Here is a 16,156-nt window from a genome sequence, read left to right on the forward strand (position 1 = left end):
CTATTAAACCCCAACATAGTGTTGTCATCATTTCAAAGTATCGTGGAAAGGATCTTGACATAAAACCTGCGCGGGTTCGTTAAAGATAGGGCAAGTTAAACATAAGGCCTTGTATAGTTTCACTAGCTTCTATCGGTGCGCGAGACAACGCAAACAGATTATGTAAAAATCTAGCGGTACGGCTGAACATGTATGGATGGCTGGTGGTTGTTACAGCAATTTATGATCTAAAATTATCCAATGCTTCTCACCATTCTCTCTCTCTCTTTTTCTATTCCTTTTCTCTCCTTCCTTCCTTTTCTCTCCCTCTCTCTATTTCCTCCCTCCCTCCCTCCATCCCTTCCCTCTCTCTCTCTCTCTCTCTCTCTCTCTCTCTGTCAGCGATCTCACATCTCTTGTTTACAACCCCCTTTCCCGATAATCACGTCACAGTCGTGACGTTTGTTGTCGGGGCGTGGACTTGCAGGTTCTATCCAATCCTGAGCTCCCCTCACTCTTGGCAGCGCGTGTGTATCGGTGGGTCTGTATAAATATGCTTGTAGTAACGTTTCAAGCCATGACCGATGATTTATCTCCACAAGAGACTCTAGGTACACACGAGTGATTTCACTATAACAGTTACAGATATTTTCCAGACTTGAAAATAAAACAACAGGAACGGAAATCAAGAAGCTGTTTCTGTCGTAGCCGAGGACCTGTGCTACATCTTAGACTGGAAGCTCAGTATTGATAACATCTACAATCAAGACAGGTGCTTGCATTGATGCACGCGCTCGAGTGACCGTAGTTTGTTACACTATCCTGAGACTGTTTGACCGGTAAGAATCACTTTCCTAAGACTTTATGTCTACAAAAATGGAGCAGCCTTTCTATCACGACGACTCTTTTCTGTCGGCGTACGGGCACGCAGACGCAGCAATGCAAGACTACAAACTGCTGAAGCAGAATATGAATTTGAACTTGACAGAACCGTTTCGTAGCCTCAAGTCGCAGCTGCGCGCTGATGCAGAGCTGTACCAGGCGGCTCACCAGGACGTGGGCTCCCTGAGGCTTGCGTCCCCAGAGCTGGAGAGGCTCATCATCCAGAACGGGAACGGAGTGATCACCACTCCCACCCCGGGACAGTTCTTCTACAACCGGGGCATTACCGACGAGCAGGAGGGCTTTGCGGAGGGCTTCGTCAAGGCTCTGGATGAGCTCCATAAGATGAACCAGATGCCGCCTCCCAATGTGTCTCTCGGTGCCGGCGGGGTGACCGCCTGCTCCGCAGCGCCATCTAACGTCTTGGCCTCCTCCCTGCAGCCCGAGCCTCCCATCTACACAACACTGAACGCTTACTGCCCAAACACTAACCTCACTTCCGCATCCAGCTATCCCTCCGCCACCATCAGCTACCTGCCGCCTCACCAGCCTAGCCACCACCAACAGACCTCTGCGACCGGTGCACATCACTACCAGCACACTCTCCCCGGCGCCGCGCTCCATCCGCAGCGGCTGTTGGCTCTGAAGGAGGAGCCCCAGACCGTCCCCGACCTCCTGAGCAGCGACGGGTCTCCGCCCATGTCCCCCATCGACATGGAGAACCAGGAGAGGATCAAGACGGAGCGGAAGAGGCTCAGAAACCGCATGGCGGCCACCAAATGCCGGCGGCGCAAGCTCGAGCGCATCTCCCGTCTGGAAGAAAAAGTGAAAGTCCTAAAGTCGGACAACGCGGGGCTGTCAAGCACGGCGTCGGTGCTCCGGGACCAGGTAGCGCAACTAAAACGGAAGGTTCTGACGCACATGAGTAGCGGCTGCCAGCTGATGGTGACCAGTAAGATGGAGGCCTTCTGAACAGAGAACGGACATGGAGAAAGTGACAACACTGAAGTAACATTGTGCGCAAGGTGCGTGTTGAAAGAGCTCGAACAGGCTGTCCTCGAGTCAGGATGGCGGGACTGAATTCGTGGAGGGAGACGTCTGGTGTTCACTGGGACACTGTTGATGCCGGCTGCTGGACATCTCTCCAGTGACCATGGCAACCTCGCCCTCACCCTCCGTGCCTATAAACTGTCGACCCAGACTGCCAGCAGGTTTACTGAATAACACAACGGGAAGTTAAATGTATTGTTTGTACTTTTGCATTACGTTTTTTGTCATGCGTTCTGTCATGCTGCGTTTATTTGATGGGTAAATTATTTTGTTTGTCAGGTTGATCCTAACAAACTTTTCTGAGGATATTTGATGTTCACAGTGTCCTTTTTTATGATTTGTGCGACTTATTTAAGTAAAGAAGTAAAGTATTTTTCAAACTGTACATTGAATCTCCTGAAATTCTTCAAATAGGCTACAGTTGTTCATTTTCTGTTAATCTCACATTAATCAGATTAGATCATCACACAGACACGCAAAAAACCCGCATTCCAGCGAGGACCACGCAGCGGTAAACGCGCATGCTCATGATCACATCGTGGTTCTTACACACGCATGCTCATGATCACAGCGTGGTTCTCTGTGCTATTAATGCCCACATATTAGCATTAGCTACTAAATGTAGTATTATCATTAGTAGTCATTTGAAACATTTAATTTGTAGCCGTATATTTAGTCTGCAGTATGAGACTCAGTCAAGCCTCGATCCTCTCATATCCCCTCTGCTATCTCCTCTCGCGCTCTCACGTCCTGGCACCTGAGACGTTTCGGTCGACACAACAGTGTGTCCATATATGGACATTTTTGTGCTCGAACTACGTCACGACAAAATAAACTTTTCCGGGGAACTCCCACCCGCCACTCCTCCAAATTGATTCCGTTTTACTTGTTACTGCATACCGATAACAGGGTCCCCGGCCGGTTGGAGAAGGCGGAATATCTTTAGTTTAGTTAATTTCCTCTAAAGAAAAAATATCACACACGACCTTTGTAGAAACACATTCTTGAAGGCCACGGAAAGCATACAGTTGGTCTGCATATTTCTGAATAAGATTAAAAAGCACTGAGCTGCAACTGATTGAGAGGGGTCTTCATTAAAATGATGAAGTGTAAAGCACAGCTGCCTGGGTCTTTGACAGGTACCCATGCAGCTACCTGCCCTATGCTCCAGTGTTACTTAATCCATCATCTAACGACCCGTTCATCTGTCAAGTGTGAAGTCAATTATTAATCGTTTGTAAACCCTTTAATCCCACTTTCAGTGATTCTGGACTCGGCCTACATCCTTGTGCGTAAAGGCACGATAAAGAAGCCTGTTAGTCGTTCACGCGTTAGATTGGAAGAGATTTGTAGGCTACTTATTATCATAATTAACCCCGCGCACACGAAGGGAAGTGACAGCGGTCCTTGGAATGTCGGGGGCGTCTCGAGATGCCAAGCTGTTTGGCAGGGCAATAGGCTCGCGTGGGCGTCTGGAACGCGCGGGAGCATCTGTGTGAATGGGACGGGGTTTGGCGCTGCCAGCGACAGGAGCACGGTAGAGACACGTCAACACACAAGAATGTGCGGCCTCCTTCACTCTCACCCGCTCAGGGGTTTGGGGGCCAGGCCCCCTTGTAAACGTGGCCTCTATGAAGGTTAGTCATCAAAGTTAACTTCTAAATCCAAACAGTCTGTTCTCTCAAAACCTTTACGAGCTGCCAACGGTCCAGACCGCCTGCTGCGTAGCAGGAGAGGAGTGATGGAACGTGCTCAAGCTGCTCGCGCGGACAACGGGAGCGGAGAATCTGTCCTCTAAAGCAGTTAATGACGTACACACTGACACACCAGCAAAACGACCCAGCCGTCCATATCTGGCCTCTGAAAAACAGACCTCGCTTAGTCGCTTCATAGTTCAGAAGAAACGACAAACTTCAGAGAGAATCTCTAAAACCACATCAGAGGAGACAGCTGAAAGCTGAGGTCGGCGCCCGCTAACTTTCTCACCTCAGCTGTTTTGGAGAGAAGTTCTCTGATCTGACGCACACAGAAGGTGGGCCTGTCGCCTCGTTTCCACCGACAACTCTCCTGTTTTTGTCCTCATTGTGGAAAAAAGTAACCTTCACCCACTAGTTTACCACGTCTTTCAGCATCACTGTTTGAAACAATCAAGTTTCCACAGATTTGTAAAAAAAAAAAAAAGTTTGTTTGGGGCACAATCTGTAGCTTATTCAAAATGAAACCTCATTCTAAGAATTATGAGAATTTATCACAAAACAACTGTTGCTTTTCTCCTTTCATGTCTGACCTATCCTGCTTTATAAACCCTGTCCTTATCTCTTCTCCGAGCTGTCTGTTGATGAGGAAAGTGTTTTGTCCGTCTCTTCATAAACGGAGTGACTAAGTTCAGTTGAGTTCTGGATTTTAATAAGTATTTATCAATCTGCAGATTGGGAGAGAAAACCAGACCTCTGACAATAAATGACAACACAACACCAGGCTTAGGTCTCAATCAAGTCTCTCTCCGCTCTGAAGGACAGAGGACCATCTTTTATAGGGCACAAGAATGTAAACATAGATAGTGACAGTCAGGCAGAAATTACGTTACAACAGTCTCAGAGAAAGAGATTCACAGCTCCCAACACATGACCACTCAAACTACAGAGTTCATAGTTGGAGCTCTCCTTGTAGTCATGACAAGGAACATTTAGCCAGTACTTTCTCCTGATCTCAAACATCTATTAACCCTGACACATAGACACAATCTACTCTTATTAATAGCAAGCTTACATGAGAACATACTAACTAGCATCCAATGACTAGTTCTCTTGATTAGTGAATAATTTAAGCACACAGGAAATCTACATTTCTTCCACACTGTCTCTCCTCCCTTAGTTACCTGTCTCTCCTGCCTGCCTCTCCTCTCCTCTCCTCCCTTCCCTTCCCTTCCCGTCCCTTCCCTTCCCGTCCCTTCCCTTCCCTTCCCTTCCCTTCCCTTCCCTTCCCTTCCCTTCCCTTCCCTTCCCTTCCCTTCCCTTCCCTTCCCTTCCCTTCCCTTCCCTTCCCTTCCCTTCCCTTCCCTTCCCTTCCCTTCCCTCCCCTCCCCTCCCTCCCTCCCTCCCTCCCTCCCTCCCTCCCTCCCTCCCTCCCTCCCTCCCTCCCTCCCTCACTCCCTCCCTCCCTCCCTCCCTCCCTCCCTCCCTCCCTCCCTCCCCCCTCCCCTCCCCTCCCCTCCCCTCCCCTCCCCTCCCCTCCCCTCCCCTCCCCTCCCCTCTCTAACATACATCCATCTCTCTCACTCACACTCCATCCCTCTCTCAACCTCCCACCCCATGGCCTCCTCCTCCTCTTTCTCCTCTCCACCTTCTCCACCTCCTCCTCTTCTGCCTCCTGTCAGGCTGGTCAGTATTGTACCAGCCCTGCCATGCTGCCTGTCTGTAGACGACAAGGGGGATTAAAACAGCATGTTATCAACATGCAAAAAAGTTTTGTCTGACTTATTTGTGTTCCCATTCTATGGTAGACCCTGTGAGTAGGGGGGTTGTCTGTGTAGACAGGGCCACCTAGTGGCACTAGCTGGATAGCGTTCCCACACGCCTTTCTACACCTGCACCATGTGCACACCACATACTCACCAGGGAGGGCAGTGTTGCCCTGCTAACTGGCGAAGCTCTGGTCAGGATACAGTTGAGGGTTTGGCATTTTATTCATTTAGCTGACGTTTTGGTCTGACAGTGTGTATGCTATATTATGCATAATTATGTTATTATTATACATGTCCCTGTGTTCAACAGGCCTGCAGCACATCTCTCTCTGTTTCCCCCCTAACACTCTCTCTCTGTCTCCCCCCTAACACTCTCTCTCTGTCTCCCCCCTAACACTCTCTCTCTGTCTCCCCCTAACACTCTCTCTCTGTCTCCCCCCTAACACTCTCTCTCTGTCTCCCCCCTAACACCCTCTCTCTGTCTTCCCCCTAACACCCTCTCTCTGTCTTCCCCCTAACACTCTCTCTCTGTCTCCCCCCTAACACTCTCTCTCTGTCTCCCCCCTAACACTCTCTCTCTGTCTCCCCCCTAACACTCTCTCTCTGTCTCCCCCCTAACACTCTCTCTCTGTCTCCCCCCCAACACTCTCTCTCTGTCTCCCCCCTAACACTCTCTCTCTGTCTCCCCCCCAACACTCTCTCTCTGTCTCCCCCCTAACACTCTCTCTCTGTCTCCCCCCTAACACTCTCTCTCTGTCTCCCCCCCAACACTCTCTCTCTGTCTCCCCCCTAACACCCTCTCTCTGTCTCCCCCCTAACACTCTCTCTCTCTCTGTCTCCCCCCTAACACTCTCTCTCTGTCTCCCCCCTAACACTCTCTCTCTCTCTGTCTCCCTCCTAACACTCTCTCTCTGTCTCCCCCCTAACACTCTCTCTCTCTCTGTCTCCCCCCTAACACTCTCTCTCTGTCTCCCCCCTAACATTCTCTCTCTGTCTCCCCCCTAACACTCTCTCTCTCTCTGTCTCCCCCCTAACACTCTCTCTCTGTCTCCCCCCTAACACTCTCTCTCTGTCTCGCTCCATCCTTTTCTTCACCCCCCCTCTACTTTTGAAGAATGTGTCTGTCAGTGTGTCTGTGTTTGTATGTCTGGCCTGTCTGCCTGTCTGTCTGTCTGCCTGTCTGCCTGTCTGCCTGTCTGCCTGTCTGCCTGTCTGCCTGTCTGTCTGTCTGTCTGTCTGTCTGTCTGCCTGTCTGCCTCTCTGCCTGCCTGTCTGTCTCTCTGTTCGCCTGTCTGTCTGTCTGTCTGCCTGCCTGCCTGCCTGCCTGCCTGCCTGCCTCTCTGCCTGCCTGCCTGTGTCTGTCTGTCTGTCTCTCTCTCTCTCTCTCTCTCTCTCTCTCTCTCTCTCTCTCTCTCTCTCTCTCTCTCTCTGTCTGTGTCTAACTCTCTGTCTGCCTGTCTGTCTCTCTGTCACCACTTCAGACCACTGTGGCTCTGATGTACAACCTAACTCTGCACATTAGTCACCTGCAGGGGACACACACATAGAGAGAGGGGCAGAAAGAGCAGAGAGAGAGGGAGAGAGACAGAGAGAGAGAGACAGAGAGAGAGAGAGAGAGAGAGAGAGAGAGAGAGAGAGAGAGAGAGAGAGAGAGAGAGAGAGAGAGAGAGAGAGAGAGAGAGAGAGAGAGAGAGAGAGAGAGAGAGAGAGAGAGCGAGAGAGAGAGAGAGAGAGAGAGAGAGAGAGGAGAGGGAGAGGGAGAGAGAGAGAGAGAGAGAGAGAGAGAGAGAGAGAGAGAGAGAGAGAGAGAGAGAGAGAGGGAGAGAGAGAGAGAGACAGAGAGAGAGAGAGAGAGAGAGAGAGAGAGAGAGAGAGAGTGGGAGAAAGGGGAGAGAAGGGGGGGAAAGACAGAACAGAGAGACAGAGGGAGAATGAGAGAGAGGGAGACAAAGATAAGGCAGAGATACACAGAGAGAGAGAGACAGAGCAGAGAGAGAGAGTGAGAGAGATAGAGAGAGGGAGGTGTTATTCATCAAGTCACTTCTACTGTAGATCACACACAGCAGCACACCACAAAGCAGAGGTGTGTGTGAGTGTGTGTGAGGCTGTGTGTGTGTTAGGCTGTGTGTGTGTGTGTGTGTGAGGCTGTGTGCGTACCTATCTGCCCAGAGAAGCCAAACAGAGACCCAGGAGAGACAAATCTTTATTGCAGAGCTGAAGAGTCGAACAGAGACACTACCCTGGTGTGTGAGAGTGTGTGTGTATGAATGTGTGTCTATGAGTGTGTGTGTGTGTGTGTGTGTGTGTGAGTGTAGATGAATGTGTGTCTATGAGTGTGTGTGTGTGTGTGTGTGGTGAGTGTAGATGAATGTGTGTCTATGACTGTGTGTGTGAGTTTAGATAAATGTGTGTCTATGAGTGTGTGTGTGTGTGTGAGTTTAAATGAATGTGTGTCTATGTGTGTGTGGTTGTGAGTGTAGATGAATGTGTGTCTATGAGTGTGTGTGTGTGAGTGTAGATGAATGTGTGTGTGTCTATGTATGAGTGTGTCGTCCCACATGATGATGGTGGTGATGAAGATGACTACAATGATGATGATGCTGTGAGGCTAGGTCCTCCTAGCATCAAGAGGCTGGTTAGGAGCATCTGAAGGACACTAGCTAGTACATTAGCAACGAGCCAGTTAGCAAGCCCAATGATGACAGAATATTAGGATGTGACATCATCAGAGCTTCCTGTCAGTGGTCTACATGCCGCTCCCGCTCCCCTCTAGGTCCGGCTGGAGGGAGCGTCTCCGCAGCGCTGCGTTGGCCCTCCGTGCCTGCGGGGGCAGTGCGGGGGTCCGGGAGCAGGGGGCCCGGGCCTGAGGGAGGCCTCTCTTGGTGGTGTCCTGCTCCTCCTCAGCACTCAGAGCTGCCATCACCTGGAGATGGCAGCACAACATCAACACAGAGGAGGGGACGGGATGTATGTGTGTTTATATATGTGTGTGTGTATATATATATAAATATGTGTTTGTGTGTGTATGTGTGTATATAGGTGGTGTTTGTGTGCTTATATATATACATGAGTGTGTGTATATATATGTGTGTGTGTGTGTGTGTGTGTAGGTCATCACCTCTCGGTCAGCGGTGCTGAGGGTCAGACAGCCACATGGATTCCCTCCTGGCCCCGCCCCCTCCTCTCCTGGCCCCGCCCCCTCCTCTCCTGGCCCCGCCCTCTCCTCTCCTGGCCCCGCCCTCTCCTCCTCATCCTCCACCGTCACAAAGGCCTCGCCCAGCACGCTCTCACACAGATCCCTGCCATGCTGGTACATCTATACACGCCACACACATACCATGCGCACACACACACCACGCACACCATACAGACCATACACACACACCCCAAGGTTGAACAGAGATTAATTGATTGATGAGAATAACAGATGTGACAGCATCTGACAGTAATGCCCTCACCCTCCAGCCCCCTCCCTCTCCCCCTCCACCCCCCTCCCTCTCCCCCTCCAGGCCCCTCCTCCTCCCCCTTCAGCCCCCTCCTCCTCCCCCTCCAGCCCCCTCCTCCTCCCACTCCTCCCCCTCCAGCCCCCCTCCCTCTCCCCTCCCTCTCCCCCTCCTCATTATCTGTCCGTGTGCACGTGTGTATGAGAGTGCTGGTGTGTGTATGTGTGACCATCCCACACAGCTGTGCACCCTTGGTCACTGCTTCTTTTTCTATAACCCTCCGTGTCCACTAAAACAGCACAGAGACCCCCTCCCTCATCCCTCCTATTCTTAACTCCTTACTGTCCCCACCCCTCCTCCCCCCTGGTGGTACCTGCTGGTAGGGTACGCATGCTCCACTGCATTTCTGTCCTCGAGGGTCGCTAGCCCAGTTACGTGCACAGGTGAGGTCCTCTCTGCAGGTCTCGAACCTGCACACACACGCACACACATAAATGCACACATGCACACACATCCAAGAAGCAGTGCACAGAAACCAGGACCAGGGCTGACGGAGGACAGGAGCGAGCGTCAACTTCCTGGGGTTACCATGGTAACCGGTGGTTGCCGTGGCGACCTCACCAGTCTCGGCAGAAGCTGTGGCAGAGCGGCACGGCGAGCAGGGAGCTCCGGCGCTGGGGGTGTGGCCAGCGGGCAGCGTCCGGGGAGCAACGGTGGAAACATGTCACCCTCTTCATGAAGCCCTCACATCTGAGGAGAGAGAGAGGGAGGGATGAGGGGAGGGGCCCTCACATCTGAGGAGAGAGAGAGGGAGGGATGAGGGGAGGAGAGAGGGATGAGGGGAGGAGAGAGAGGGATGAGGGGAGAGATGGAGGGATGAGGGGAGAGAGGGAGGGATGAGGGAAGGAGCACTCACATCTGAGGAGAGAGAGAGGGAGGGATGAAGGGAAGAGAGAGAGGGATGAGGGGAGAGATGGAGGGATGAGGGAAGGAGCACTCACATCTGAGGAGAAAGAGAGGGAGGGATGAGGGGAGGAGAGAGGGATGAGGGGAGAAGAGAGGGATGAGGGGAGGAGAGAGAGGGATGAGGGGAGGAGAGAGGGATGAGGGGAGGAGAGAGAAGGATGAGGGGAGAGATGGGGGGACGAGGGGAGGAGAGAGAAGGATGAGGGGAGAGATGGAGGGATGAGGGGAGGAGCCCTCACATCTGAGGAGAGAGAGATGGAGGGATGAGGGAAGAGATGGAGGGATGAGGGGAGGAGCCCTCACATCTAAGGAGAGAGAGGGAGGGATGAGGGAAGAGATGAAGGGATGAGGGGAGACATGGAGGGATGAGAGGAGGAGAGAGAAGGAGGGAGGGATGAGGGGAGGAGAGAGGGGTAGAGGGATGAGGGGAGGAGAGAGGGGTAGAGGGAAGAGGGGAGGAGAACGAGGAGAGGCAGGAAGGAGTGTGATGGAAGGAGCGAGATGGAGGGCTGAGGGGAGGAGGAAGGAGATGGAGGGCTGAGGGGAGGAGGAAGGAGATGGAGGGCTGAGGGGAGGAGGAAGGAGATGGAGGGCTGAGGGGAGGAGGAAGGAGATGGAGGGCTGAGGGGAGGAGGAAGGAGATGGAGGGCTGAGGGGAGAAGGAGGGAGATGGAGGGAGCAGGAGCAGGTTTTACCCTGGGCTGAGGGGAGGAGGAAGGAGATGGAGGGCTGAGGGGAGGAGGAAGGAGATGGAGGGCCGAGGGGAGGAGGAGGGAGATGGAGGGCGGAGGGGAGGAGGAAGGAGATGGAAGGAGCAGGAGCAGGTTTTACCCTGGGCTGAGGGGAGGAGGAAGGAGATGGAGGGCTGAGGGGAGGAGGAGGGAGATGGAGGGAGCAGGAACAGGTTTTACCCTGGGCTGAGGGGAGGAGGAAGGAGATGGAGGGCTGAGGGAGGAGGAGGGAGATGGAGGGCTGAGGGGAGGAGGAGGGAGATGGAGGGAGCAGGAGCAGGTTTTACCCTGGGCTGAGGGGAGGAGGAAGGAGATGGAGGGCTGAGGGGAGGAGGAAGGAGATCGAGGGCTGAGGGGAGGAGGAGGGAGATGGAGGGAGCAGGAGCAGGTTTTACCCTGGGCTGAGGGGGCCACATCTGTCCTGGGGGGGGCTCCTGTTGCTAGGGGCGACCAGCAGGTCCTCAATGTGCTGCTCTGAACAGCAGCTGTCTGGGGGAGAGTTCAGAGAGTGAATAAGTCATGTGTGTGTTTGTGTGAGAGTGTTAGTGTGTAAGAGTGTTAGTGTGTGAGAGTGTTAGTGTATGTGAGTGTGTGTGTGAGTGTGTGTGTGTGTGTGCGTGTGTGTGTGTGAGTGTGTGTGTGAGTGTGAGTGTGTGTGTGTGTGTGTGTGTGTGTGTGTGTGAGTGTGTGTGTGTGTGTGTGTGTGAGGTCTCACTCTCAGAGTACAGTGTGCACTCCCCCAAGTGGGGCTCAGGACTAGGCGTGGCCTTGTGTCTGCCGTCCTGTAGACACGCCCCTTCCAGACCCAGGGTATGGCCAATCAGAGCGGCTGACAGATAAGTGCAGACCAATAGCAGCATTCTGTGTCGGATAGCCATGGCTTCCACCTGACAAAGGAACAGAAATCACCACGTAATATTGTTGTGATGTTATTGTTGCATTGTGTCTGGTAGCTGAGGAGGGTTCATCCTGCACTGTGTCTGGTAGCTGAGGAGGGTTCACTCTACACTGTGTCTGGTAGCTGAGGAGGGTTCATCCTGCACTGTGTCTGGTAGCTGAGGAGGGTTCATCCTGCACTGTGTCTGGTAGCTGAGGAGGGTTCATCCTGCACTGTGTCTGGTAGCTGAGGAGGGTTCATCCTGCACTGTGTCTGGTAGCTGAGGAGGGTTCATCCTGCACTGTGTCTGGTAGCTGAGGAGGGTTCATCCTGCACTGTGTCTGGTAGCTGAGGAGGGTTCATCCTGCACTGTCTGGTAGCTGAGGAGGGTTCATCCTGCACTGTGTCTGGTAGCTGAGGAGGGTTCACTCTACACTGTGTCTGGTAGCTGAGGAGGGTTCACTCTACACTGTGTCTGGTAGCTGAGGAGGGTTCATCCTGCACTGTGTCTGGTAGCTGAAGAGGGTTCATCCTGCACTGTGTCTGGTAGCTGAGGAGGGTTCACTCTACACTGTGTCTGGTAGCTGAGGAGGGTTCATCCTGCACTGTCTGGTAGCTGAGGAGGGTTCATCCTGCACTGTGTCTGGTAGCTGAAGAGGGTTCATCCTGCACTGTGTCTGGTAGCTGAGGAGGGTTCATCCTGCACTGTGTCTGGTAGCTGAGGAGGGTTCATCCTGCACTGTGTCTGGTAGCTGAGGAGGGTTCATCCTGCACTGTCTGGTAGCTGAGGAGGGTTCATCCTGCACTGTGTCTGGTAGCTGAAGAGGGTTCATCCTGCACTGTGTCTGGTAGCTGAGGAGGGTTCATCCTGCACTGTGTCTGGTAGCTGAGGAGGGTTCATCCTGCACTGTGTCTGGTAGCTGAGGAGGGTTCATCCTGCACTGTGTCTGGTAGCTGAGGAGGGTTCACCCTGCACTGTGTCTGGTAGCTGAGGAGGGTTCATCCTGCACTGTGTCTGGTAGCTGAGGAGGGTTCACCCTGCACTGTGTCTGGTAGCTGAGGAGGGTTCATCCTGCACTGTGTCTGGTAGCTGAGGAGGGTTCATCCTGCACTGTGTCTGCTTGACTAAACACTTATGATCCTTGATGTTCTGTTGTACTTTTGATATTAACTAGTTGGTGACTTTGGATAAAAGTGTCGGCTGAATTAAGCATTGTTTATACCTTAATGTTTATTAAGCAGAACAGTTGTTACAGCTATTTAGCCCAAGGTGATGCACACCAAAGTGACCTGAAGCTCACCCAAGAACACACCTACGCTTAAATCAAGTGCACCCAAGAACACACCTACGCTTAAATCAAGTGCACCCAGGAACACATGTGAGGTCAGGCCGCACCTGGTGTACATTGTGGTTTTAATGTTTGCTTAAAAGAACATGATTTTTAGAATTGCATCAAATTTTGAGAAATTAACAAATTATGAATAAACAAAGCATTAACAAAGACTCATATTCTTCATGTCCTTCTGCATTATTCTGCAAAATATAATTAAAACAGTCAGAACAGTTTAATCTAGTCACACCAGATTAACTTTCACCTCAGAAGGAGAACCATTCAGCCAGATTGCAGTGCTGACTGGTGCCTCAGAAGGAGAACCAGCCAGCCTGATTGCAGTGCTGACTGGTGCCTCAGAAGGTTACAGAGAACGTCGATCCGCGTGGCCTGGTTCACGGAGTGCGCGCTGCCGCTCCTCGCGGAACAAGCCTTGAGCTGGCGGTCAGAGGATGACTTGATGGTGCAGTGTAATCAGAGTGGCGGGCGGAGGCTCACGGCTGAGACGATGATGAGTGACATGCCCCCCTGGCCGACGCACGAGTTAATCTGACCAGGGAATACCACGCGCATGAACACATCACCCCCGGTCAACCGGAGGAAAGCCAGTAGCTACAGAAGTGCCCCCCCCCCCCCCTGTGCTGATTTGTCACTAAGTCCTTACCGGTCATGCTGAAAGACATAATAACTCAAACAAAGCTGGCATGATAACCGATAGGATTAAAAGAAGGGTTTCAGTTTAAGTGTTACAAGCGCTGCGACACCCCCCTCCCCCCAGTGCAGACTGGTAAACCGGTGTTCCACCGACAACATAACCGGATTAAATGATTAAAGACAAAGAGCAACATGTTGAACAGTTTCAGACTGAAGCGGTTTACCGACACTCAACAATGTTCTAGCCTACTTCCCGTCACTTTTAAGACAATTTGCAAGTTTCTAGTTGACAAACTAGCCATCCAAACAAAAATGTATCGGAAAAAAATACTTGCGATGACACATTGAAATGCCTGACCTACTCTTAGTATCAAACCGATAATAATGCATTTTGTTTTATATAGGCATATATAAAACATAAACAGCCTACATATTGTATAGGCTTATTTTATTCTCTGTTGTTACCAAGCGTCAACATGCTGTGCCCTTACTTGTCGGTTGGAGAAACGGTGTTCTGGTAGATCCTGTGTAGCGCAACGTGCTCCCCTCGGTGTCTGCTGTGTTTTGGTGTCGGTAACAGCTCCGCTGTGGAACTACGCAGCTCTGATTAGGAGTTTGCCTTCCCGGGGTCCGCGCGCCCGACTCTTAACGGTTTAACTGAAGGGCACCCACCCTCCCCCCCACCCTCCCCCCCACCCCTTAGGCTGTTACACCCTCTCGCCCCCTCCCTCTCTTTCTCTCGCCCCCTCCCTCTCTTTCTCTCTCTCGTCCTCTCCCTCTGTTTGTCTGGCCCCCTCCCTCTCTCTCTCTCGCCCACTGACAGTCTCTCGCTTGCTTTCTCTCTCTCTTTGTCACTAATTCACTCAGACACCTTATTTTCTTCCTACGACAGATGGTAATTGTGATTTTATGCGGACGTGTAACAAATAAAATGATTGGCTACATATTTGACCCCTACAGGTGCATCACAGTGACCTTGATATGTATCTCTCAGGTGCTGAGTCACACCTGTCCAACCCAACACACACTCACGCTCACACACACACACCCTCACTCACACACATTGTCACACACACAGCACACACACCCTCACACAATAACACATATGCACAGACACACACTCAAACACACACCATCACACACACTCACACACACACACACACACACACTCTCAACACGGACACACACACAGAGGTCAGGTTTTTATAGGAGTCTGTGTGTAATGTCTGCATCCTATCCCTTTACTGTTATTAGCATTATTACAGCGTTGGTTTATTATACCCAGTACATTACACACCCTGCCTCATAGTTGAAAAGTTGCATAAAAACAAAGAGGGCGATCCTGTGTAAACATGGTTCTAACTCTATGACTTCCAGTGATATTTTCAAGCTTTTAGCCTACTCATATTGCATTCATTCATTAATAGAGAACCCCCTTTGAAACAAGCATATTCTAACAATGTTGTCACCGGCAATATCTCAGATCAAGGCCGGATCTACCATATGGGCAATCTGGGCAAGTGCCCAGGGGCCATTGGGCATAGAGGGGCTCTTCGTAATCAGAGAATATTTTCTAAAATTATTTTGCCTACATAAAAACCGTCAACGCAAAGGCTTGACCCACATGAGCTGCCGTGCCCTGGGGAACCCTAACCCTTTGGGGTCTAATCTGGCCAGAGCCTGTTTAAGGAGAGCCAGTCCACTTCCTATTAAGCCCCATTGTACCGAATTTGGTTCCAGTTCCACCAGAGTTCCACTGGGGGTGATCGCAAGCGAGAGCATGCTGAATGGGAGTCTATGGAACTAAACGGCTACATTTGTCTCTCGCCTGATTGTCGTTGAGAAATGTCAGGTTTGATTGTAGTTTTTACATGTTCAACATAGATTATAGGTTGACAGTTGAATGAACGAGTACTTATGTCCTTTTGATTTCTTACAAGATGAGTTGTTGTTGCCCATAATACGCTAGCATTCTGCTAATGAATGCTGATTGGTTAGTGAAGGACTGACTACGACCAGAGATCCCGCTTGATGCTATCCGAAGCAAAATCAGAATGCAATCATTAGCAACATTAGCAAGCCAAAACTCTTTCTATCATCAGAGCTGCCAACTCTTACGGTTTCGCCATGTGACACAAGCATTTCACCCATTTCTCACGCTCTCACGCCACACCTTGTGTATCTCACGCTGAAAAGGCAACGCCAAACAAGTAGCCAAGCTAACGTTGTAAACATTAACGGACGACTCGCAGGTTAACCGAGTGAAGCAACATTGACACGCAAACAGCCGTGCATGGCCGGGGGAACTAGGGGTGCTGAGGTTGCTACAGCACCCCCTGACAGCATTGATATTTAAATTGATATGATGATATGAATTTAAATGGAAAAACCCACCACCGCGGCACAGCTCCGCAGTAGCGGACTGGCCATCGGCAGCACCGGGAGAAGAATAATGATGGAAAACCAGGCTGAGAAACGTAGAGTGGGGCTGAAAAATGAAGAGACAAAGAAATCACCTTCAATAGACAAGGTTTTACCACATGAAAAACGGCTATGTTTATTTTACATGAAGCTAAACTATTTTCCGCTCAAATAAAGGCCAAAAAATGTTCGGCTCGTGCTAAGCGTGCTTGCTTTAAGGATTGAACTCCCAAACTCGCATCACTTCGAACACAGACTATGCTTGCATTAGCAGGGCAGCTGTGGTGGCGTATATGGGGGCCAGTTCTGGTGGGCCCGTCTGGATCAAAGTCCAGGGACAATTTTTACTCCCAGTTCCT

The 16,156-nt window shown here is 51.3% G+C and overlaps 2 protein-coding genes across 2 annotated transcripts; one reads left to right on the forward strand and one right to left on the reverse strand.

The window, feature by feature from the left end:
• Nucleotides 1-540: 540 nt before the first annotated feature.
• Nucleotides 541-2,296, forward strand: junbb (JunB proto-oncogene, AP-1 transcription factor subunit b). Its single transcript, XM_084677160.1, has one exon. It carries the CDS (start codon nucleotides 844-846, stop codon nucleotides 1,831-1,833), a length of 990 nt encoding a protein of 329 aa, XP_084533286.1. The 5' UTR covers nucleotides 541-843; the 3' UTR covers nucleotides 1,834-2,296.
• Nucleotides 2,297-7,564: 5,268 nt separating this feature from the next.
• On the reverse strand, nucleotides 7,565-13,997 carry rtbdn (retbindin). Its single transcript, XM_084677165.1, has 7 exons — nucleotides 13,868-13,997; nucleotides 11,230-11,401; nucleotides 10,910-11,003; nucleotides 9,439-9,567; nucleotides 9,191-9,287; nucleotides 8,493-8,690; nucleotides 7,565-8,297 (listed from the first exon to the last, which is right to left on the reverse strand). Exons 2-7 carry the CDS (start codon nucleotides 11,390-11,392, stop codon nucleotides 8,121-8,123), a joined length of 858 nt encoding a protein of 285 aa, XP_084533291.1. The 5' UTR covers nucleotides 11,393-11,401; nucleotides 13,868-13,997; the 3' UTR covers nucleotides 7,565-8,120.
• Nucleotides 13,998-16,156: the final 2,159 nt, after the last annotated feature.

This window comes from Hypomesus nipponensis, chromosome 17 (assembly GCF_054491055.1).
Source record: "Hypomesus nipponensis isolate SF chromosome 17, ASM5449105v1, whole genome shotgun sequence".
NCBI classification, from domain to species: Eukaryota; Metazoa; Chordata; class Actinopteri; order Osmeriformes; family Osmeridae; genus Hypomesus; species Hypomesus nipponensis.

Coding starts and splice junctions, on each gene's coding strand:
- rtbdn (XM_084677165.1), bottom strand. CDS start 11,392: ATGGCTATCCGACACAGAATGCTGCTATTGGTCTGCACTTATCTGTCA. Junction 9,568..10,909: donor TGTGGCCCCCTCAGCCCAGG/GTAAAACCTGCT, acceptor CTCTCTCCTCAG/ATGTGAGGGCTTCATGAAGA. Junction 8,691..9,190: donor CATGCGTACCCTACCAGCAG/GTACCACCAGGG, acceptor TGGCGTGTATAG/ATGTACCAGCATGGCAGGGA.
- junbb (XM_084677160.1), top strand. CDS start 844: ATGTCTACAAAAATGGAGCAGCCTTTCTATCACGACGACTCTTTTCTG.